The 24,217-nt window shown below is 41.4% G+C and overlaps 1 protein-coding gene across 1 annotated transcript in view; it reads left to right on the forward strand.

Moving 5' to 3' along the window:
- The window catches only part of ARHGAP19 (Rho GTPase activating protein 19), a 43,070-nt gene extending 25,120 nt beyond the window's left edge, over positions 1-17,950 (forward strand). The window contains exons 7-12 of the mRNA XM_006089984.3: positions 53-118; positions 1,742-1,933; positions 4,824-4,922; positions 6,777-6,884; positions 7,421-7,499; positions 15,113-17,950. Of these exons, the coding sequence (XP_006090046.1) occupies positions 53-118; positions 1,742-1,933; positions 4,824-4,922; positions 6,777-6,884; positions 7,421-7,499; positions 15,113-15,123 (555 nt within the window). The 3' untranslated portion in view covers positions 15,124-17,950. The remainder of the gene's footprint in view (positions 1-52; positions 119-1,741; positions 1,934-4,823; positions 4,923-6,776; positions 6,885-7,420; positions 7,500-15,112) is intronic.
- The last annotated feature ends 6,267 nt before the right edge of the window (positions 17,951-24,217 follow it).

Raw genomic sequence — 24,217 nt, forward strand, 5'->3', positions numbered from 1 at the left:
CTTTAGATACTACTTATTGCTTGGTCTTGGTTTTCTTTCATTACCTGCCCAGGCTCCTGCTTACATTCGGGAATGTGCCAGATTGCACTATTTGAGCTCCAGAACTCAAGCATCCAAGGTAAGAATAGGAAATTGTTCTTAGCCCACACAAGGAGAGCATTAATTAAAATTAATGGAGTTTAAAACAAAGTGTGAAATCAAAGTAAAGCTCTGAAAAATAAAATGTTTTTATAGTTTAAAATTATCTAGTCATTTTGAGGTAAGGAAAAAGACTGAGAAGAAAGTTATATGTTGAAATAAAAATGCCCCTACACGGTCTGCATTCTGAGGTGCGCCACTGATGGCATAGACTGTATATTTAAAGGTTTTCACAGAGCCCATGTGCATTCTTACAGCATATGGTATAAACAGTCTGTGAACAGCAGATGTATGGAATATTTTATCGTAATAAAAGTACAACTTTATGTAATACAATCTTATTTCAGGTTCAGTAGTAAGGTAACAAACATTGTCAAGTAGCTAAAAGACTTGAGACCACATGAGCTTAGAATGCAAATGTGTGATGATTATTGGCAAAATTACATATGATTACTGAGCTTTAAAAGTGAGAAGTTAAAAAAACTCACAAGTGCTTTTTGATGCATTTTGTTTAGTCTGTCTTGGTTAGAAACTGAAGCTGTCAGCCTACACTATTTTTGTTTTCTGCTCCTGTTTGTTTCTATGTCTCATTTAGCAAATACTTGGTATGACCAGAAAAACAGTATTTGATTTCAACTAGATTAACTGGAGGGGGGCGGGGGGGGGGCGGGGCGGGGAGTTCTTAGAGAGTTGTTTTTGTTCCTCTACTACTGCTGTGTTGTTGTCACATCATGTTGACATGTGTGGGAAAGAGTACCAGCCAAGAACCAGTGCACTTGGGCTCCAAGATGGGTCTGTCACTTCAGTATCTAGAGAAGTTTAAACTTATAGCCTAGCTTCAGTTTTCTCTTCTATCAAATGGGAATGATGATACTTTCCCTGTTTACTTCATAGGATAGCAATGAAAATTACATGAGATTAAAAGAAGCTTCGAATTGTCACATCATGTTGACATGTGTGGGAAAGAGTACCAGCCAAGAACCAGTGCACTTGGGCTCCAAGGTGGGTCTGTCACTTCAGTGTCTAGAGAAGTTTAAACTTATAGCTTAGCTTCAGTTTTCTCTTCTATCAAATGGGAATGATGAACCTGGGACCTTTCAGTCCGCAGGTCGACGCTCTATCCACTGAGCCAAACCGGTTTCGGCGAAAACTGAACTCTTATGTAACTTTTGGTGGCAATAATTCTGAATGAATTTAGGATCTCTGAGCAGGTCATGGGAATGGGTTATTAATATTAGTAAAGTCTAGCCCTGGCCAGGTAGCTCAGTTGGTTAGAACGTCCTCCGGATACGCTAAGGTTGCAGGTTCAATCTCTGGTCAGGGCATATACAATAATCAACCTGTGAATGCATATATAAGTGGAACGAGAAATCATTATTTCTCTCTCTCTAATCAATAAAAAGCTGTACATTAAAAAAGACATAGTCTATAACTATATGTTTCTTTTTATCTGATAATAGTTTTTAGACTTTTATTGTTCCTGGGTATAAGAATATATCATGTACCCTACTTCCCCACTCTTCTTTTTGCTCCAGGGTTGTGGGAACCTAAAAACAAAGCTGGTAGGATGTATTCATTTATTTTTCTTTTAAATTTTCTCTAGGATGATCTTGATCTGACAGCTTCGTGTCATCCTAAGTCCTTCCAACTGGCAAAATCTCAGAAACAGAACCGGATGGATTCCTGCTCTCATCAGGAGGAGACCCAGCAGCGGACAGAAGAGGCACTGAAAGAGCTGTTCCAACATGTTCACAATATGCCCGAATCAGCAAAGAAGAAGCAGCTTATCAGACAGGTGCCTGAAAGCAGGGAAACAGGGCTTTCGGAATTCATGTGATCATAGTTATAAAATCATAGGGAATATTGTTAAGAATCTCATTTAATTTTTGACTCTTATTGGCGCAAGCCTTGGCTCAGCCATTGAAGCAAACTTGTCTATGGAACCTCATTGGAATCTCTATCTCTATACTACTGCCCCACTAGAGAAAAGAGTGGAGGCTCTTGGATTTTTCTAGTTAAACAGAGGATCCAACCATAGTTAGAGCTTCTCTAATTTGATCATGTAGCAAGATTGCTGAGAGAGAACCAGCAGTTACAATATATTATTCCAAAGTTTAAATCCTTCTTTTGGTAAATAACAATCTTTCTGAATTTTAATTTTCTTCTTTGTAAAATGGTAATTGTAATGTCTATCTTGTAAAGATTAGAGAGAATCTATGTAAAGTGGTTGGCATAGTAGAGCAAAGTGGTAGCTCTTAGTGAATTGTTTGCAATTAGAAAATGCTGTTAGCTAAGGTCGTTGTCTGATATTAGAAACTAGAGGCCCAATGCACAGATTCATGCACTGGTGGGGTCCCTTAGCCTGGCCTGCGCCCTCTGGCAATCTGGGACCCCTCAGGGAATGTCAGACTGCCGATTTCGGCCCGATCCCCGCAGGCCACAGCTGCGCTTGCCAGCCGTGAGCCCGGTGTCTGGAGCCCATCGGTCAGCTGAGCAGCGCTCCCACAGTGGGAGCACACTGACCACTAGGGGGAAACTCCTGCATTGAGCATCTGCCCCCTGGTGGTCAATGCGTGTCATAGTGACCTGTCTACTGGTCATTCGGTTGTTCAGTCACTTAGGCTTTTATATATATAGATAGGTAGGAATTCTAGTGGCTAAGTTTGTTTATTTTGGAGCAATGGGAGGTCTCTCCTTTGCCATTTTGAGACTCAAAGTGGAGCTTGAGTAAATACTGGTGACGTGGTTAGTTGCTTTCTCAGGAAATTCATCTTGTCTCAGACCCTCTTGAATTTTAGCTGAACAGGCAGGGTAAGTCTCTTGACTTTTTATTCAACTGAGACCTTGAGGGAAGAGTCTGTGTTTTTAATACATATATTTTTTATACCTAATTTCAAGCATAGGGCCAGACATAACTGCTCAGAAAATGTTGAACTGAGCTGTTCTTAACAATGGACAGAGTCCTTCAAGAGAAGTTTTCTATCACTCTCTGAATTTACTTTGATACCTAGCAAATTGTGATAAGACTGGGATTTTAGAGGTTTTTGGCTGAGTATTATTACCAACTCAAAGTGTAGTGATTTGATTCTTGGTAGAGACTAAGATAGCAATTCGGGTAGGACAAGTGTAATGACTTATCAAGAACACTGAGGATTAAATGTAATATAAAGGAAAAATCTTAACATTATTTTGTTCTTTTTTTTAGAAAGATAGGAAATTATAGACAAAGATAAGAAAAAAATAAAATCACTCATCCCACTAGTGTTTACATTTTGGCTATTTTTTTCGGTCTCTTTTTGTATAGACATATTTTTATATAGTTTGATTATAACATATACTTTCTTTTACCTCTCCCTTTTCACTAAATATTATAGCATAAGCATTTTGTGCATGGCTGTATACTCCTTGCCTACATTTTAAATACTGCCATTTTGCCCTGACCAGTTGGTTGAAGTGTCGTCCCATACACTAAAAGGTTGCGGGTTCGATTTTCGGTCAGGGCACATGCCTAGGTTTTGGGTTTGATCTCGGCCCCAGTTGGGATATATGGCAGCCGATGTGTTTCTCACATTGATGTTTCTCTCTCCCACTCTTTATCTCTCTCCCTTCCTCTTCTAGTGTTTCTTTTATGAATGTGTATTTCAATTTTTTTTTTCTGCTTGAGATCATAATATACAATCAATTTTTCTATATCCTATCCTTTTCATTTAAAATTATATCATGAACATTTTCCATGTCATTAAAAGGCTAGAAACATTTTAATGGTTGTATAATATTTCATAATAAATAACCTAATGTATATACGTATAGTTTGCCTTCTGGTCATGTTGAGGAAATTAGGTCATTTTTTAGTTTATATATTTTTGTTATAAGTATTTTCATTGCAGCTTTTTCCTAGAGTGGCATGAGAAAGCGTATGCCTTTCTTTGTTGTTGATACATCTACTGGGTCTCTTTTAATATATAGGTCCCTTCTTCTCTCTTATCCCTCTTTTTCACCTCTAAAAAATTGCCCAAGTTTCTTCATTTGAATAAACTCTTAAATTTGACATAGTGTATATTTTAGAGAAAAATTGCAAAGATAGAACAGAGAATTTCTACATACCCTTCATCCAGTTTCTCCTAATGTTAACATTGTCAAAACTAAGAAATTACCAATGGTACATTACTATTAACATTACACACTTTATTCAGATTTTATCAATTTTTCTACTAATATCCTTTTTTCTGTTCTGGGATCCAATCCAGGATACCACATTGTGTTCAAGTATGGATATATACACATATTCTCTTTCTTTCCACCCCCAACCCCCGTGATACCTTCCAGAGTCTGGATTTTGCTGGTTATATCCTTGTGGTATTATTTAAGATGTCCTTCAGTCCTCTGTGTTTGCTATAAACTGGTGGTTAGGTCTAATTCTAGAAGTTTGATCTGATTCCAATTTGATTTCTTTGGTGTGCGCTCCTTAATTTAACCCTCAAACTAATTTAATAAATTTGGACTTGTTTTTTGGCAGCATTTCTGCCTTTGTGATTTGCTTGCCACTCTACTTATCCGTATATGCACAGAATCACTTACTACTGGATTTTTCTCGGTATTTACACTTAGCTTTTCATATGTTTGTCACAGAATGCTATCGCTTGATGGGAGAATGTTAACAAAATGTTCTCTATGTTTTCTTTTAGTTTAATAAGCAATCTGTGACCCTAACACCAGGGCAAGAACCTTCTACTCCCCGGGTACAGAAGAGGGCCCGTTCACGTTCCTTCAGTGGCCTTATTAAGGTAAGTATGCTGTGCTGTTGGTTTCAGCATTGACTATGAGAAAATTGAACAGTTTCATCGTTCTTATGCATAAACAGCTTTCTTCTATTCTCTGGAACCCTGTAAAAGGCGTGTTTGTAAGAGGATCAGGATAGAATTTGGAAAAGCTTTTATTTTTCAAAGCATTTTTCTGTGCTTCAAATCAGAGAAGGGGTTCTGTGTTTGGAGAAGTGAGGAATGAAAGAAATAAAGGCCCATCCTTCTCTTCTGTGGTTAGGGACAGATTCCTTGTTTCTGAACTGTGGAGAAAGTCTCTTTTGCTTCATGACCTGCTTTGTACTACACACTTCATTATGCAATTTGCTGAAGGTATAGAGAAGTGAGAAGATTGATAGAGAGACTAGAAAAATTGTTAGAAAATGGATTTTGTGGGTTTAAGTAACTCAAATTTTTGTGAGCTTAATATTTGATCAGTTGTTGTATTCTATTCCTTTGTATCAAATTCATTACAAATCTTGTTTTTAAAACAAATACAATATGTACTTCTGTGCTGTTGTTGCCATTACTATTTGCAGATTCAATTTTCCAGTCTTTGTGGATGGTTTGACTTGTAGTTCGGGGATATTGTCATCAGGTGGCAGTAGATAACTTGATTATGGGGTTCAAATTTCCAGGCATACCTTAAACTAAAGCAAGGTTCTGGTTAACTAAGAATGAGATTAGCACTGTTCTATATTCTACTGTTCTTCTTTTAAAATTATTTTAACATTATTAATATCTATAAATCTATCAACAGTCAAGGAGCTCTATGCTTAAAATGACAAATTGTGCACTAAAAATATGTATATATTTTGTAATATATGTATTTTTTCCAGTAAGCTGCAGTTGTCAGCAGTTGCACTTTCATCTAAACTCTAATTTTGATCCTAGTTAATATCATTAATAGAAGTTTAGGATTCTCTCAATCCTGATTCACTGGGGCCAATAGCCTCTGGAACATTAGATTTGCTTGACATTAAAATTTTCTTTGCTATTAACAAAGTGAAAAGGCAACAAGCAGAATGGGAGAAAATATTTGTAAAATATATATCTGATAAGAGTCTAATATTCAGAATGTAAAAAGAACTTTTATAAACAAACTAACAAAATACCCAAAGGACTTAAATAGACATTTTCTAAGGAAGAAGATATACAGATAACCAATAAACACATGAATAGATGTTCAATATCATTTATTAGGGAAATGTAAATCAAAACCACAATGAAATACCAATTCATAATCATAAGGATGGCTGTTCTCAAAACGAACCCAGAAAATAAGTGTTGGTGTGGATATGGAGAAATTTCAGTATAGTCATGTGACCCTCTTAAGAAGGCCTGTACCTTGTGACTGTATTAGAAACTCTTATAGAATTTCTCCAAATTTTCCAGTCTTGGGGAAGCCAAGTCTTAGAGTGGGCCCAGTGTAGGTATTCTTTAGTTGGGAGGAGAGGAGGGGACTCTTAAGAACGGCCAGAGACAACATGTCTTTGGGGAAAAAATTATACAAGTAAGTAACTGGAGTTTCTTTTATAGTTTCAGAAGCACACTGTAATTGCTTGTATTAGAGAGTTTAAATAAACTGTAAAGTTGCTTCTAACATTGCACCCCTTTTAAATGAAGAGGAAAAGTGATTACCTAAAGAAAGGCAATGATTTCAGGTTGTTGTTTTTTTCTTTTTCTTTTGGTGTGATCTCCCTTGTAGAAGATGGCCTGGGACAATTTATCAGAAAGCTGAGATTTCCTTAACTTAATGAACTATTTTTGAAGGCCAGAATACAATAATACAGATAAACAGATGTTTATAAATCAAATATTTTTTTCTTCCTAAATCAGCGGAAGGTCCTGGGAAGTCAGATGATGTCAGAAAGGAAGAACAAGGCCCCTACGCCGGAATCTCTAGCCATTGGTGAATTGAAGAGAGCCAGCAAAGAGAATATGAACGTAGGAAAATACTGTTCTTTGTACCTTCTTTTTGTATGTGATTATTTATAGAAAGGAGGAAAATTTATATACTGTCATCTGTTTGACTATGCTTCTCAGTAAACTAGGCCTTTTTCTCAATTATCCTTTCATTTATGCTGTCATCTTTCTGTAGGTTTTCATTGATTCATTCAACAAACACATTTTGAGTTTAAGGAAGATACAGCCAGTCATAAGCAAAGAAGGCAAATACAGTGAGATAGCTCCACAAACATAGTGCTTGAGGGAGCACTTCTTACTGGGAGACTCCACAGGGTGGGTAGCATTTGAGCCAGACTACCTGGCACTGCATTACCCCTGGAGGAGTCCTTTAGGTGTCCCAGGCATGGTCACTTCAGTAAGCCAGCAAGAAAACCAGTTAAGATTAATGAGATATAAATATGTCAGTAAAACTCTAGACATTGACATTGACCCAGTAAATAAATTCCTGTTAGTAAAGTCTATCTATAGGAATGACATTAGAATATTTAAGCCACTATAAAAATTTCTTGTTACAGTTATTTTCTGGATCTCCAGATGGCACGATGACACCAACAAGATTGAAATGGCCAGAGGGGAAGAAAGAGGGGAAAAAAGGTACTAATTGTACTTATTTATTCTGTGTTCTTACTGAATGTGGTTCCTTTCTGCATCTAGTTAGTAACATTTTTTAAATGGTTGTAGATAGAAGCAATGTAAAAATTACAAGGCTTGGTCTTGTCCTTGAGTTCATTTAGCAGATGGTTATTGCGCATCTACTCAGCACTGTCCCAGGTGCTGAGGGTTAGAGCTGAGAATATAGACCCTCCTGGTCCCTGCATTCTTGCACAGATAGGACACGTGTAAAATACCTTCAGAGTACTTGTTAAGCAAATAAAAAACAAGTGTTAACTAATTTGTGAAACTGAGTACAAAAGTTCCAAGAATATGCTCAGTAAACATGGAATAGTTACGTTCCTTCTTGTCATAGACTTCAGTTTTGTTTATTCAGTGAAACTTTCCAGAGAGATAGTTCATGCTAAAGGACCCTGGAAATCATATACAAGATGTTTATTGAGGCTCAGGACAAAGAGGATTATTTAGTGCTGGGACTGCTGGTTGCCCAGGCTCTCCTGGTAAAAGGCAGTGGCTACTGTGCTTTCTTCTGAAGAAGCCATGTGTTTTATAGAAAGACCAGGGGATTTGTAGTTAGACCTGACTTGAGTCATCATTCCTCTGGTCCAAGTTTCCTCCTCTGAAAATGAGGTTTCTTTCTTTTTTATTTTCTAAAGTATTTTATTTTATTTTTTTTAACAATTATTTTTTTTAATTAAATCTTTATTGTTCAGATTATTACATTTGTGAAAATGAGGTTTCTTATGAGGCTCAACTGAAATAATGTTTTGGAAGCACACCGTGATTATTAAAGCATAAACAAGTGGTCATAATTGTTACTAAAGAAAACCAGAGGAGACTTGGTCTTGTTTTATTAGGCTTGTGTGGCAGCTGAAGTGACCTCTGGTTTGACATGGTCATTTTACCACCGAGACATGAGCAGAGTTATTATTTGAAACATTTTGATAGGGAACAAAAGTCCAATCTTTATGGATAAATTTTTATACTTTTCTAAAAAAATTAGAGTTTGGTATAGTCTCCTTGCTTATCCTTGAATGAATTATCTGAATTCTTTTCTTTCCACCTTGCTTCTGATTTTGAGGCTGGGCTGTTTTCTTTTAAAAATATATTTTTATTAATTTCAGAGAGGAAGGAAGAGGGAGGGAGAAATAGAAACATCAATGATGAGAGAATCATTAATCGCCTGCCTCCTGCATGCCCCACACTAGGGACCAAGCCCACAACCCAGGCATGTGCCCTTGACTGGAATCGAACCTGGGACACTTCAGTGCGCAGGCCCATGCTCTACCCACTGAGCTAAAACCAGCTAGGGCTGGGCTGTTTGAGGCAAGTTTGGTGTTGAGTTATGTGCGTCTACATAGTTCTACCTATATATTCATAAGTCAAAACCAATCATAAGGTATATTTGAAGGGTACATTGTTTTGTATCAATTACACCTTTTGTCGCTTTCATTTTTGAAGATAATCAAGAAATAAGTCTTTCTATATTGACAATTTTGCTTTTGGAAGAAATGCATTAAAAAATAAGCCAGTTTAGCCCCAGCCAGTTTGGCTCAGTGGAGAGAGCGTTGGTCCGCCGGGGTTCTGGATTTGATTCAGGTCAAAGGCATGTACCTTGGTTGCAGGATCCTCCCTGACCTGGGCCCTGGTCAGGGCTCGTGTAGGAGGCAACCAATCAATGTGTTGCTCTCATCAATATTTCTCTCTGTCTTTCCCTCTCTCTTGCACTCTCTCTAAAAATCAATGGAAAAATATCCTCAGGTGAGGATTAAAAAATAAATAAGCCAGTGTAATGTAATAATTTACCAAGAAATTTTAGTGCAGGGATGCTTGATCTGTTAACTGTGGACTTCATAAAGCTCTAAAGAAGTTCCTGGTATTGTTAATGTAATTTTATGTATTGGTGCATATGTGCATTTTTCTGGAGGAGAAAAGATATATTTTTATTAGATTCTCAAAAATGTTAGTGATTCAGAAAAGTAGAAGCCCACTGATAATGAAAGACCTTCCACTGGTTTAGACAATGGCATTTTCATTTTTCTTTCTCCCTGGTCACTTCTTTGGCTGTCATGATATTCTTTGTTCTTGTTCTCCTCCTTCCTCTTTAAGTCTCTTCCGTCTTGGCAGTAGCTTACTGTCATCTGCCTACCCTTCTATCCTTTGTGTTTTTCAGTGTTCTCTCTTAAATTCTCTGCTCATCTCTGCTATTGATTTTCCCTCTTAGCAGCTTGGTCTACTTCAACAGCTCAGTTCTGCTTTCTGTGGGATAACTGTATCCAAGCCTGCATCTCCAGATATGAACTTCTTCAGTTTCCAAGCTCACATATTTAATTGCATCATCTTTTTTTTTCTTCACAATTAATACAACCCTACATTTTTTTGATGGTGATTTTAGAAAAGGAATAAACATTTTTTGAAGATGATAATTCTTTGTTGTGGGGAGCTGTCCTGTGTGCATTGTACAATGTTTAGCAGCATCCTTGGTCTCTACCCACTAGATGCCAGTAGCACCCTTCCCCCAGTTGTGACACAATAATGCCTCCAGACATTGCCAAATATCCCCTGGGAGGGAGGGAGAAAAATCACCCCCAGATGAGAACTGCTGAATTAGCACCTACTAATTTTTTGGGGGTGGTAGTGGAGTGTCCCTGCTCAAAACAAGTTGCTGATCCTATAGGTCATGGAAGGCAAATGTGCTTGCAGACCACACACGCACACACCTACTTATTAATGGGCAGTAATTTCATCAGTCAGAATCTTACCCATTCTAATTTTATTAACCAATGTCACCCCAGTAACTCAGTAATAAAATACAAGTAGAATCTTACTCATTCTCCAAAGCCCAGCCTAAACCCCACCTTCTTTAAATAACCCAGCCAGATATACTTTTTCCTTTGAACTTTTTTTTGTTGTTGTTGTTGTTGATATTTTTATTTTATTTATTTATTTTTTTAAAAATATATTTTTATTGATTTCAGAGAGGAAGGAAGGGAGAGAGAGATAGAAACATCCTTGATGAGAGAGAATCATGGATCGGCTGCCTCCTGCAAGTCCTGCACTAGGAATCGAACCCATAACTGGGCATGTGCCCTTGACCGGAATCGAACCTGGGACCTTTCAGTTCGCAGGCAGACGCTCTATCCACTGAGTCAAACTGGCTAGGGCTCCTTTGAACTTTTATTGATGCTACTAAAATGTTTACTTCACACGTATTATTTGTAACTAGTTTCTCTTCTGGAAGACAAAGGCCAGACTTATGAATATACTGTGGTCTCCTGTCATCTATTCTTCTCTTGCTCCCAGTAGTGACAGTGCCTTGTATCTGGTAGGCATTTAGTAAACATTTGCTGGTGAAAGGGGTAGTGATGGTGTTTTGTACTGGTCTCAGCCTATCAATAACCAATGTTGTGGTTGGGCAGCCATTGTGATTCTTATTATGATTGCAAGATGCCCTTCAGGAATAACCATCAGGAAATTTTTTGGAAAAATAAGTTTTATTACTTACAAGACCTAGAAATTAGATAGTATACCTAGGGTTGCATAGTGAGGTCATGGGCAGAGTAAGAGAGTACACTGGCGTAGGGTTCTGCATTTATTGGGGCCCAGGGTTGCGTGGGCTCACTCTTTATTGGTGAATTTAAAGCATAAAGAGTGGGAATTTAAAATGTGAGAAGAGAAAAAAACCAGTGGCCCAAATGATCAGTTATTGAAATCAAGATCTCTAAAGCATAGGAGCCCCAGTAGCCTAGTTCTTTATCTAGTCAGTGAGGCTGGCCTTGTGTCTATTGGAGATAACTGTCTTTGAAGTGAATGTTTCTTTGAAATGGATGACTCAGCAATTGAAGCTTAAGTCAGGCACTTGCATTCCAAAAAGAAAAAAACTGTGATGGTTAATGCTACAATCCACTATGATGCTGCAGTGTCCCAGTTAATGGCAAGGACTTTAACTGCCTGGTTAGCTGATATGTTAAAAAGTCGGGGTAGGGCACCCTAGAACCCAGAAAGTACATATCTAATCCTATCTAATAATAGACAAACATGGTAATTGACCATACCTCTGCTACACTTCCCATTGGCTAATCAGCAGGATATGCAAATTAACCCAACCAAGATGGCGGCCGGCAGCCATGCAGCTGGAGCGAGCAGGAGGCTTGCTTGCTCCAGTGATGGAGGAAGCCAAGGTTCCCCGCCTGCCGCGGCCCGGCTCTGAGCTCCACTCTAAGCAACAAAGTTGCAATTATAGAAGTTAAACAAACCCCAGATACCTGCTTTCAGCAGGCCCTGGCCTCAGAGCTGGAACGGCAACAAAGTTTCAATTATAGAAGGTAAATAAATCCCAGAATAAAAAAAAAAGAAAAAAAGGAGAGGCTGGGAGCTTCCATTGCCGGCTTGGCCAGCCTGAAAACAGCCCTCAGCCCCTCATCCAGACTGGCCAGGCATCCCAGTGGGGACCCCCACCGTGAAGGGGGTGTGACCAGCTGCAAACAGCCATCAGCCCGTCATCCAGGTTGGCCAGGCACCCAAGCGGGACCCCCACCCTGATCCAGGACACCCTTCAGGGCAAACCAGCCAGCCCCCACCCGTGCACCAGGCCTTTGTCCTATATAGTAAAAGGGTAATATGCAAACTGACCCTAATAGTAGAAAGACTGGGAATGACTGGTCACTATGACACACACTGACCACCAGGGGGCAGATGCTCAATGTAGGAGCTGCCCTCTGGTGGTCAGTGAGCTCCCACATGGAGGAGCTCTGCTCAGCCACAAGCCAGGCTGATGGCTGCCAGTACAGTGGTGGTGGTGGGAGCCTCTCCTGCCTCCTCAACAGCACTAAGGATGTCTGACTGCAGCTTAGGTCTGCTCCCCGCTGGCAAGTGGACATCCCCCGAGGGCTGCCGGGCTGCCAGAGGGATGTCTGATTGCCATCTTAGGCCCAATCCCCTGGGAAGCAGGCCTAAGCCAGCAGGTGGTCATCCCCCGAGGGGTCCCAGACTGCGAGAGGGCACAGGCCGGACTGAGGGAAACCCCCCCACCCAGTGCACAAATTTTTGTGCACTGGGCCTCTAGTTAGGATTATAATAGCAAATTCTATAATAATTACACAGGCAATAGTCTGAAATCCAGTCCGCAGCTATTGTTTCAAACTTGAAGAGTCTACAATGAAACTAAGCCAGTGATCTCAGGGGCCCTAGGAATCTGTTCAAAGATTTAGGCTATATTGTGAAATATTTTAACATCTTGAGCTGTCTGGTGTAAGTAGGTTTGAACCTATCTTGAGTTGATAGATTGCTTTATATCTCATCTAAGTGATCTCTTAGATTTGAGAATAGCTCATTTCAGTTAAATGGTTGTGTTTCATTTCAGGAAGTGATGATGCAGGTGGGTTCTCTAAGTTAGGCCTATATGGTGCAAGTATCTGTATCAGGTATTAAATAAGAGGCATATCTGCGGAGACAAAAGAAAATAAAGGACAAAGGTTAATGACTGGAGTAGATTGTAATCCCAGTTGTTGAGTTCTGAAGGCAGCCAGTCGAGAAGATTTCTAGATGTCTAGCTTGAAGCATCTTCAGATAGAGTGAGGGCAGCAGTGGCAATCTGATAGGTTTTCCTGATTTGCAGTTCGAATGTCTCTGGTGATCTTTCTGAGTGGTCCATAGGACAATAGGCATGAAGATTGTCCATACATGAGCTGTGGTGGTGGTTTCTCTGAAGTTTCTTTCAAGTTGTCCCATTTTAGCTTGCATGGTTTTGGGAAAAGGGCTGTTTTAATTCCAATGATTCCAAGTCAGGAGCGTGGGTGAAAAATTAGAAATGTTAGTTTGGAGAGTTGTAGCCAAATATTGCAGGAAACTAGAATTCAGAATCTAGTGCAGTTTACAGGTATAAAACAAAACCTCAAAAACAATAGCACTAGAATCTTGTATCCACAAAGGTGTATTACTGAGATATATTTTATGTTGGTAACTCTGAAGACATACCTATTTTAATTAAAGCCAACTTAATTAGCTTTATTTACCAAAGATTATCCCATATCACATGAACTTGAAAAGCATTTGGGTGAGTGTAGTTATTTCTGAATTTTTAGGAATACTTAATTTATAATTTGCTTATTTTTAAGCCAATTAAATAGAGCTCTTTTATAAGTTAATTTAAGCAATACCATCTAGAGAGAAAAATCACATATACATAACATATGTGTGTAGACATATATAAACTTGCAGACTGCACAGAGAGATCCTATAGCTTCTTTACTTCCTGTGGGGGAGGGATGAGGAGGGAGTTACATGTCAAAGACATGGTGAGATTTACATCTTTAAGGCACAGAGAAAGAAAACATAATTTTTCTCCTAGGAGCTTTAATGCCTCTTGGATGGTTTTGGCAGTCCCAGTTAAAATGTAATAGTGCAACCCTTTAATTAGAGGAGCACTCTGTAACGAATAATTCTGTGGACTCAGGGTCCAATGGGATTCAATCAGCTTGAGTTTTGAAGTGGATGTCTCTTAACAATCAAAAAGCTCAAGTTATGCACTTGCATTACAAAAAGAAAAAAACTGTCAGGGCTTCCACTGCAGTTGGTAAGAACCTGAGCTCTACCTTCAAGCTTGGGCTCAGTCCCTCCCCAGCTTTGCTGCTTAGTAACTTTATAAATCTTGGGACAAATCAACTTGTGTAGGCTTCAGATTCTTCTCCTGTCAAATGGCAAGCGCACCACCTCATGCACAGGTGGTTGTGAGGATAAATGAGATAATGTACATAAAAGAGCTCAGAGCAGTGCTTGGTACAAAATAGGCACTTAGTAAAGTGGTAGCTGTTGTTGCCTTTAAGATGATGTGTTCATTGCTGCATTATTTACAAGAGCCAAGATTTGAAAGCAGCTCAAGTGCCCATCAGTAGATGAGTGGATAGAACTGTGGTACATTTACACAATGGAATACTACTTGGCCATAGAAAAGAAGGAAATCTTACCTTTTTTGACAGCAAGGATGGACCTAGAGGGTATTATGCTAAGTGAAATAAGCTAGTCAGTGAAAGACAAATGCCATATGATTTCACTTATATGTGGAATCTAATGAACAAAATAAACAAGAACACAAAATAGAAACAGACTCATAGATACAGAGAACAGACTGACGCTGTCAGATGGGAGGGGAATTGAGGGACTGGGGGGAAAAATGAAGTGATTAAGCAGTACAAATTGGTAGTTGCAGAATAGTCACAGAGATGTGGATTGCAGCATGGGGAATATGGTTAATAATGTCAAGATAACGGGGCATGGGGCCAGGCGGGTGCTTGGGGCAGCAGGGAGACACTGCGGAGTGCATGGTTTTCCGACCACTTTGCTGTACATCTGAAACTGGTGTGGGATGGTATTGAATGTAAATTGGTTGGAAAAAAAAGATGATGTAATGAACTGAGATTAGAGCAGTTGGACAAACTGAAGTTTACTTGGTAGAAATTCATCAATTCTCAACCAAACTTTTTAATCCTCAGTTTGTAGAAAATATTAAGTATAGATTCTCTAGCTCTTAGGTAAGAGGTTTGCAAAAAGAAATATTTATAAATGCGCTTAATGCCCTCGTTTCTCTTTCCACCTAGGATTCCTCTGAAGGACCAGAGTTCTCCTGTTGTCCACCAGAGTTTGCTCTCAATGGGCCAGGTGTCATTCCCGCTCGCAGAGAAGCGTGGACTTGCAGCTTGCTGCTGCAGTTTGAATTGTGAAAGTTACTAATCCTGTAACTCGACTGATACCTCTAACTCCACTCACTGGGTGTTTCTGCAAACTCTGCCTTCTGAACCAGAGCCAGCAGCTTTTTTTTTTTAAAACGTTATGGGGAAACCACTAACCAGCCGACCGGCTTACACAGCACAGTAAATGGCAGAACTAGGCAGACTCCAGTGCTGATTTCATGTATTTGTTTAGGCACAGTCTGTTTTTAAAAATAGGAGATTTGTGCTCAACTGCCAGTGTTTTGTTTTTTAAAGTACTGTCATCCTAGTGGATTGATGTTATTTTTAACAGATATTTTGGACTTTTCTGTTTTGATAGTGTTGGGTATTTTTGTCATTATTTCTTGTTTATTTGTTGCTTGTTTATCTTTTAAAGCTATTTTTGTTTATGTAATCTAAATGGGCTCTAAGCCAGATGTCTTTCCTCTCTTTTTTACCTTCAACTTTGGGAAAACTTACCTCATGAGGCTGTAGTCCTCAATACCTTATTTATGTCCAAGGAATTTATAGCTTTCCTGGAAAATTTGTAGGTTTTCTTGGGTGTGAGATTGCAGATTATTTGGCCTGCAGTATTGAAAAAGGAGAATTCAGAATGATACAATATTTTAACAAATGTTAATTGTTAGATTGTGTTCCTCCCTCTCTTCTCTCTCTCTCCCTCCTTCCTTCTTTCCTCAGTGATGTCAGATAATTGCATGATTGTTGAACTCGTTTCCTTCCTTCAGTTTTCTGTGCCTAAAACATCTCTGGTGCCCATGTGGTGCCAATACTTCTGTCAAATCACTGTGACTCAAGGGAAGTCTCTGACTGCTTAATAGAGGTTTGCCGAAATATCTGTATGTAGTGGAAGCTCCGGAGTATGACTGGGTGGGGCTGGTTGTTTTTTTGTCCAGGATGACTCCTTGGGGTGGGGGTGGGGGTGGGGGTAGAGGGTGTTCTACTGCATTCTTCTGAGAGGTCAGGTGTGCAGGCTAGACAGTCTCCTGAGAGCCAGCTGGAGGCAGAGGAAGGAAGTGAGCAATAGTCTCCGCAGGACTTAAAGGAGAGAATGTCCTCATTGGAAGCAGTGTGGCTTATCACCAGAGTCCTAAGAGCTGCACAGCCCCTCTCCTTGTCAGAATGGGCACGGGGAGGAGTGGGGCGATGGGGTTGAGATGCTCATGTGTGTTTGGGGTGAGCAGAGGCATGGCTTTGATCTTGTGTGAATACTCACTGCCCCGAGAGCAGCACGTGGCAAGGGAGAAGGGTCGGTTTGTGCCTGCTCCTTACGCTGTGTGACGCTCTCACCCGTGTGCTGGAGCCGAGTCAGGCCTCTGGTGAAGCAGTTGCCCAGCAAGTGTGGTTGGCTGACCTGTTTTGAAACTATCGAAATGCTGTGTTATTGCTGAAATGGAAATGACCCTGGGGAGCAGAGTTTGCTTTTGTGTCCAGTGCCAGTCCTCTTTTTCATCTTACTGTTTCTTCTGCTGCTGTAACGGCAGTAGTGAAGGGAAAGAAAGGTAACATTCGGCCTTCCAATTTGATAGATTGTGAACAATTGATGGGTAGGAGTATAAAACTGCTTCGAAGTCCCTTTCTGTAGAGCAGTTTTATGTCATTCTTAAAAGTACTTATTAGCAAATTCATTTGTGTATGGTTTCTCTTTGGCTTTTTTCCTTATTGAGAAAAAATAAATTCCTTGCACCAGCTGTCAGGGAATTCAGAAACCCCTTTTGGTGTGAACAGACTGAAGTAGTGTTCTCCCTTCACTCCACACTTTATTCATCTAACTGTTTCCCCCTGGGGTGTGGGCTGTCCTTGTGGTCTGGCATCAGCTCGTGGGAGCAGCGCAGGGACCTGCTGCCCTCGCCATCGGGTTTGTGCTGTGGCTCTGTCTGCGGAGGTTCCTGAGACTCAGGAGACTGGTTGTGTGGAGTCAGTGGTGCGCCTGGCTGGGTGGTGGGGATGTCTGTCGCAGCATGTGCTTTTATGTAGCTCACCCGTGTGCAGGTTCTGTCTGTGTTTGGGTATGTGTTTCATTTAAGTTATTTATTAAGTATGCTTTCCCTTCTGTTAAGGGTATGATAGGTCATTTTTTTAAATAGAAGCTGTGATCCAGTTGGAATTCAAATATGAGAAATAAATAGTATAACCTTCTGCCTTGTAATATGTAACTGTTCTAATCCTGTGGAATTTTATGGAGAACGCAAAGACAAAAGCCCTTTTCATTGGCCACAGAAGGGCACTGTCTCCCTTTTCACTGGTGGGAGGATATTTTTGAGCCAGTATTTAACAATTTTTTAAATCTATAAGATTTTTTAAAATGTTATGTTTACTTTTTATGTTGGATCAGTCTCTGGAAATGCCTCTTCGTCTGGCTGAGAAAATTTCATTTTTTCTGGGGTCAGTGGTGATGGGTTTTGCTGTGGTGTGAATATGGGGCAGTGTTTTGTGCCAGAGGGCTCAAGCATAAAAACCCAGCCTGCTTCATTGATTCACATCTGCACTGGGCGAGCTGCAGTGGTTGAATCAGTGAAAACCAGAGGCATGGGAGTTTCTTACCTTTTACAATGATGGACTTTTGCACGGGGACCAATGAATCTGGTTTGAGAACTCCACTGCAAAAAAATGAAGAAACAAAAAACCCCAAAACAAAACAAAAAGAAAACAACAAAAGAAGGAAAAAATGACACACACACAAAAATTCCCGAGAAAAACTCCACTGCAGCAGTGAAAGATTAGGAGATCCTGATACTACACCCGAGAGGCAACATATTAAAGGAGCTGGAGCTTTCTCATACCTGAAACCACAGTTGACCCGCCCCAAGCTCTTTACTCTGACGTCCCTTCAGCGTCAGTCAGCGATGACATGGGAGCCCCCTCGGGAAGTGGGGCAGTGCACGCTGTTGACTGTGGGGACCACTGGGTGTTCAGAGGTGGTGGTTTGGTTGGCCTGTAAGGACGCCACTTAATCCCAGAGTGGCAGAGCAGCACCATTCTCTCCTGAATAGCAGTGTTTCTGTTCAGCTTCCCTCACAGGAGCCTCTATTAGACGCCGTTTAAAGTACTGCCTTGTAGGAGAACCTGAGGTCATGGCTGTGCCCCACAGTGACCGGCCTGTGGCCGTGCATAACTGGGGAAAGCTGTCTTTGGGATCGGACTTCTCTGGACTCCCTGCTTCCTTATTTTGTACGGGGCCTTGCACAGGTGCTGGAAGCGGATGGCTCTCATTCTGGAGTCTTTTCTAAGTAGAACACCTTTCCCCAGGAAAGAGCCTCCTCCTTGTCCTCCACCCTGAAGTCTTTGTGTGGAAGGCAGGACCCCATCCCAAACCTGGATACCAGCATTTGGCCGGATTGCCCTAGATTTGGGGGAAGATTTGGGTTCCTAAGATGCACACGCATTTTAGACCAGTGGCAATGAACCCAATCTAAAACGGCTATAAAAACCTGGCTTTCCTAGACAACGAATGCTGAGGTCTTTCCTCCAGTGGAGAGTTGATGGAAGGGATGGGGAGGAGGTGGACTACATAATAGCCTGAGTGCTTGGGTTACCATGGAAACTGGAGTCTGCGAGGCCAGTCGATGCTAAAGAGCCATTGAGCACTCCCCCACACATTTGGGGACCAGCAGAACCTGTTGGGAAAAACACTCCTGCCCCAGGATCCTTTCTTCGTAGCAAGGGTTGCCTTTGCACTATCCCTGGATGCGCTCAACAAGAGAAACAGGGTTTTTAACTGTCGCCATTTCTTTTCATTCTTGTTTGACTATATATCATATATATATATGTAACTGTAAAGAAATAATCATATGCATTGTCTTTCTTTTATATTCATGTAATATTCTGAAATTAAATTTCTTTTGTTTCTTATCTATAGGCTTTGATTGGTTTCTTAATTCACATTTTGAATGACAGATTATTTTTAATTTTTTAAATCCTCACCCAAGGGTATTTTTCCATTGATTGTTAGATAAAGTGGAAGAGAGCGAGAAAGACAGAGAGAAATATTGATGTGAGAGAAACACATTGATTGGTTGCCTCCTGTGTGCACCCCGACCAGGGCTGGGGAGGAGCCTGCAACCAAGGTACATGCCCTTGGCTGGAATCGAACCCAGGACCCTTCAATTCCCAGGCTGATGCTCTATCCACTGAGCCAAGCCAGCTAGGGCCTGATGGATTATTTTAAAGAGATTGCCTTTAAAAAAATTCTCCCAATTTTACTGAGGTATTATTGACAGAGGTTCCTCTTGTTGTGAAGAACATGAAACCTCTCAGAAAAGCGCCCGTGGCTGGCTTTCCGGCTGGGTGGTGAGTCTGGGAGGAGGGGGCCTTTTGCCGATAGGATATGGGATTGGGACCTCCAGCTTCGGGGTTTCCTGGCTGGGTTTAGAACGCTTTGCACAGATTTCAGTGTCTCACATAATCTTTATTTACTCATTTAAAAATGAGTGATATTTACAGTAACAGTAAAAACCAATGACATTTTCATCTAGGGAGGCAGGTTGTAGTGTGCAGACAACTCTGGTGAAATGTTTCTGCTGCTTATGATGTATGCAATCTTGGGTACGTCCCCTTGTCTGTAAGGTGGGACACTGGTGTCCAGTCCCAGTAATGCCATGCTCAGATTAAGCTTAGCACACAAGGTTTTAATCTGGGGTCTGTGGTTGTCCTTCAGGATATCGTTTACCCCTGTAATTCTATGTAAAATGTGTGCATTTGAATTTTTCTAAGGCAGAGAGTTTAAAGCTTCCACAAGAACCCCAGAGGAGTCCTTGACCACTAAAACACTGTGAACCACTAGCCTTCCACAGTGCCTGGCAGATGGCAAGTATTCATCAAATGTTAATTCTCTCTCTGCCAAGGATAAATTTTATAATCAGCAGCTCATTGATGCTGACATCGTTGTTTTTGATAACAAAGGAGTTACTTAAATCTGGAATGGGGGAAAGCTCTGCAGCTGTTCCACTCTGCTGCCTGCCCATCCTCTCCTCTCCTGGTGTGCTAGCTCCCCAGGTGCTGCTCAGGACTGTCTGTCCCTCTGTCCTCAGCCTCAAGGACCGCCTTCATTATTTACTGTAAAGAAAGGAGCCACTGTTCCTGGTAAATGAAGGTTGGAGAGACCCTCATGGATAGTACATGGGAAACAGTGATGCAGGGAACAGAGAAAGGGGTGAATGACAGGAGTAATTTTGAAAAATAGGATAAAATGCCTGGTACAGTGCTGAGCACATAAACATTAGTAATTGAATCAGAGAAAGGACTGAAGAAGAAGACACACACTACACAGCAGAAAGAAAGGTAGGAAAACCAGCTGGGAAGAGTTTTCCCAGGCCAGTTCCATGGTCTTTTTAAAAAATATATATATTTTATTAAATTTTTTTTACAGAGAGGAAGGGAGAGGGATAGAGAGTTAGAAACATCGATGACAGAGAAACATCCATCAGCTGCCTCCTGCACACTCCCTACCGGGGATGTGCCCGCAACCAAGGTACATGCCCTTGACCAGAATTGAACCTGGGACCCTTGAGTCCGCAGGCCGACACTCTATTCACTGAGCCAAACCGGTTAGGGGCAGTCCCGTGGTCTTTGTCATTGGCGGGCTGCCCACTCTCTGCTCTTGCCTGCACTCCTGAAATGGAACATGTGGGGATGGGAATGGTGAAGAAGCCTGGCCCTATTCGAGGGGTATGGGTGCAGCATAGCATGTTTTTTCCAATGCTTCTTTTAAGTCCCAGCCTCTTCATTTCCCCGTAACAGGCAAAAACCAACAGCAAAAATTGGGGTTGAGCCATGGCCAAGTTTTGGTCTAAGTGGCTCATGAATATCTTCTCCTTTATCAGCAGCATTCAGTGCCCAGATCCTGAGAGTTGTCTGCCTTGGAACCAGGATTGAGGTTAGCAGGAGGGGCCATTAGTTCACTGCTAGCTTTTCCCTTTTGTTTCCCCAAATCTACCTTTTAAAATGTTCAGTGCCTTAGTAACGAGGGGTACTTAGTTCAGTTGAACCATTCTGTGGGCAACAGAGAAAGAAAACAGACTATCTAAAAATCGTGAGTGCAGAAGCCATGCCTCAACAACTATCTATGGCAGTGGTAGTTGCTTTTTTTTTATTTCAGAGAGAGGAAGGAAGAGGGAGAAACATCAATGATGAGAGGAAATCATTGATCGGCTGCTTCCTGCACACCCCCACTGGGGATCGAGCCCGTACCCCTGACATGCGACCGTTACCTCCTGGTTCATAGGTCAACACTCAACCACTGAGCCACACCTGGCCAGGCAGGGGATTGCTTTTAAGAGCTCCTGCCCACGTGCTTCCCAATTTTCCAGTATCGGAAGAGGCATTATGACAGGGCCTCTAAAGAGTTCAAGTCTCCTGTGAATGAAAAATTCATACCACAATTTACTGAGTACTTACTATGTACGAAGCTTTGTGCGAGCCAATTAATTCCTGTGTCATTAAAGTCTTACATCTCTGTGAAGTAGTTATCTCCAATTTTACAGTAGGAGACACAATGAAAAGTTTAATGTCAGCTAAAACGTGGCAGAGCCAAGATTAACATCCAGGGTTGCCTGACTTTAAGAACTTGGTTTTGCCCTGGCCAGGTAGCTCAGTTGGTTAGAGCGTTGTCCCGATATACCAAGGTTGCAAGTTCGATCCTTGGTCAGGGCACATACAAGAAACGACCAATGAATACATAAATAAGTGGAACAACAAATCTCTTTCTAATCAATCAATAAAAAAATAATAAAGAACTGTGGTTTTATGCAGGGGTTATACACCCCAGTGTCTTCAGGAGCCAGGAAGGAAATGTAAGGTCATGAAAACAACAATCACTTCAAGAGATTTAAAAACACCATGGGAGCCACACACAACTCCTCCACGGCCTGGATGTAGCCCACAAGTCCCACTTGGCATCCTCTGCACGACGCTGTGCTGTTCGTCTTCTGGCTGGGCCGCCGGTCCTCACAGGACGTTCTCCAGGACTGCTCCGTGCTGGCTCTGGCTGACTGCAAGAGTGCCTTCCAGGATGGTGTGTGTTCCAGCAGGGAGGGTGAGTGAGCCCCCGCCGTTGGGAACTGCTGAGGGAGACTCTCCTCATGTCCTTGCTCTCCTGTGTGCACTGTCCCATGTGGCAGCCTCTAGCCTCATGTGGATATTGAGCACTTGAGATGTGGCCAATCTGAACCAAGTTGTGCACTAAGTGTGAAATACACCCCAGAATTCAGACTCAGTAAGAAAAAGAGAATGTAAAAATGTCTCAATAATTTTTATATTGATTATATATTGAAATTATACTTTGGATGTATTGGTAATTAAATTCTATCACTAAAAGGACTGTTACCTGTTTTTACCTTAACATTACTGTTAGAAAATATTACATATGTGGCTTATTTATTTATTTTTTGTTAATCCTCACCCGAGGATTTATTTCCCATTGATTTTTTATTTTTATTTTTATTTATTTATTTATTTATTTTTAAAAAATACATTTTATTGATTTTTTACAGAGAGGAAAGGAGAGAGATAGTTAGAAACATCGATGAGAGAGAAACATCGATCAGCTGCCTCCTGCACATCTCCTACTGGGGATGTGCCCGCAACCCAGGTACATGCCCTTGACCGGAATCGAACCTGGGACCTTTCAGTCCGCAGGCTGACGCTCTATCCACTGAGCCATACCGGTTTCGGCTCCCATTGATTTTTAAAAATTTTTTTTTATTGCTTAAAATATTACAAAGAGTAGTACATATGTCTCCTTCCCCCTCCCCCCCCTTGGCTTTCCCCCAGACTCCCCTAATCCCCAGTGTCTTGTGTCCATTGGTTATGCTTATATGCATGCATACAAGTCCTTTGGTTGATCTCTTACCCACCCCCTCAACCCTCCCCGGTCTTCCCGCTGTAGTTTGACAGTCTGTTCGAGGCTGCTCTGCCTCTGTATCTATTTTTGTTCATCAGTTTATAATGGTCTTTATTATCCATAAATTAGTGAGATCATGTGGTATTTTTCTTTCATTGACTGGCTTATTTCACTTAGCATAATGCTCTCCAGTTCCATCCATGCTGTTGCAAATAGTAAGAATTCCTTCTCTTTTTTACAGCAGCATAGTATTACATTGTGTAGATGTATCCCATTGATTTTTTACAGAGAGTGGAAGGGAGGGAAGGAAGGAGGGGGAGAGACTGAGATAAACATCGATGTGAGAAAGACATATTGATTGGTTACCTCCCACACGTGTCCTGACTGGGGCCAGGGATTGAACCTGCAACCCAGATACGTGCAGGGAATTGAACCCATGGCCCTTCAGTGTGTGAACCCATGGCCCAAGTGCAAGGAACTACTGATACAGTTCTCTGAAAGCAGAAGAAGGGAAGCTGGGCTGGTCAGAGGAGACAAAACATTAAACAGGTAACCTCCTGCCCAGCCGGCGTGGCACAGTGGTAGAGCATCGACCCGTGAACCAGGAGGTCACGGTTCCATTCCCAGTCAGGGCACATGCCCAGTTTGTGGGCTTGATCCCCGGTGAGGGGGCATGCAGGAGGCAGCTGATCAACGATTCTCTCTCATCGTTCATGTTTCTATCTCTCCTTCTCCCTTCCTCTCTTTGAAATCAATAAAAACATATATTTTTAAAAAGTGACCTCCCTCCCCCACGACACTGCCCTGGGCACAAAGACCCATTCATCTTTCTGTTCTGCACAGAGGCCTAAGCCCAGGGCCTTCTGCCTCTCCCTCATGCAGAGTCCCTGGGATTTACTGGGAACCCAATGACCAGTAATCCAGGCTTTATTAGGTACTTTAATGTAACTGAAATTGAGGTCTCGTGCTGCAGCCACTTGAACACTTGCTGTGTGTTCTGTGTTGAATGGACCAGGCAGAGGAGGAGAATGGAGAGGCGGGGCATGGCTCTGTTCCCTGTCTCTGCTTCTCTCTTCCATGGGAGCACAGCCTACTCTTTGCAGAGGAATCCAGAAGCCATCTGGTATGGCGGAAAG

This window comes from Myotis lucifugus, unplaced genomic scaffold (assembly GCF_000147115.1).
Source record: "Myotis lucifugus unplaced genomic scaffold, Myoluc2.0 scaffold_66, whole genome shotgun sequence".
Classification (NCBI taxonomy): domain Eukaryota; kingdom Metazoa; phylum Chordata; class Mammalia; order Chiroptera; family Vespertilionidae; genus Myotis; species Myotis lucifugus.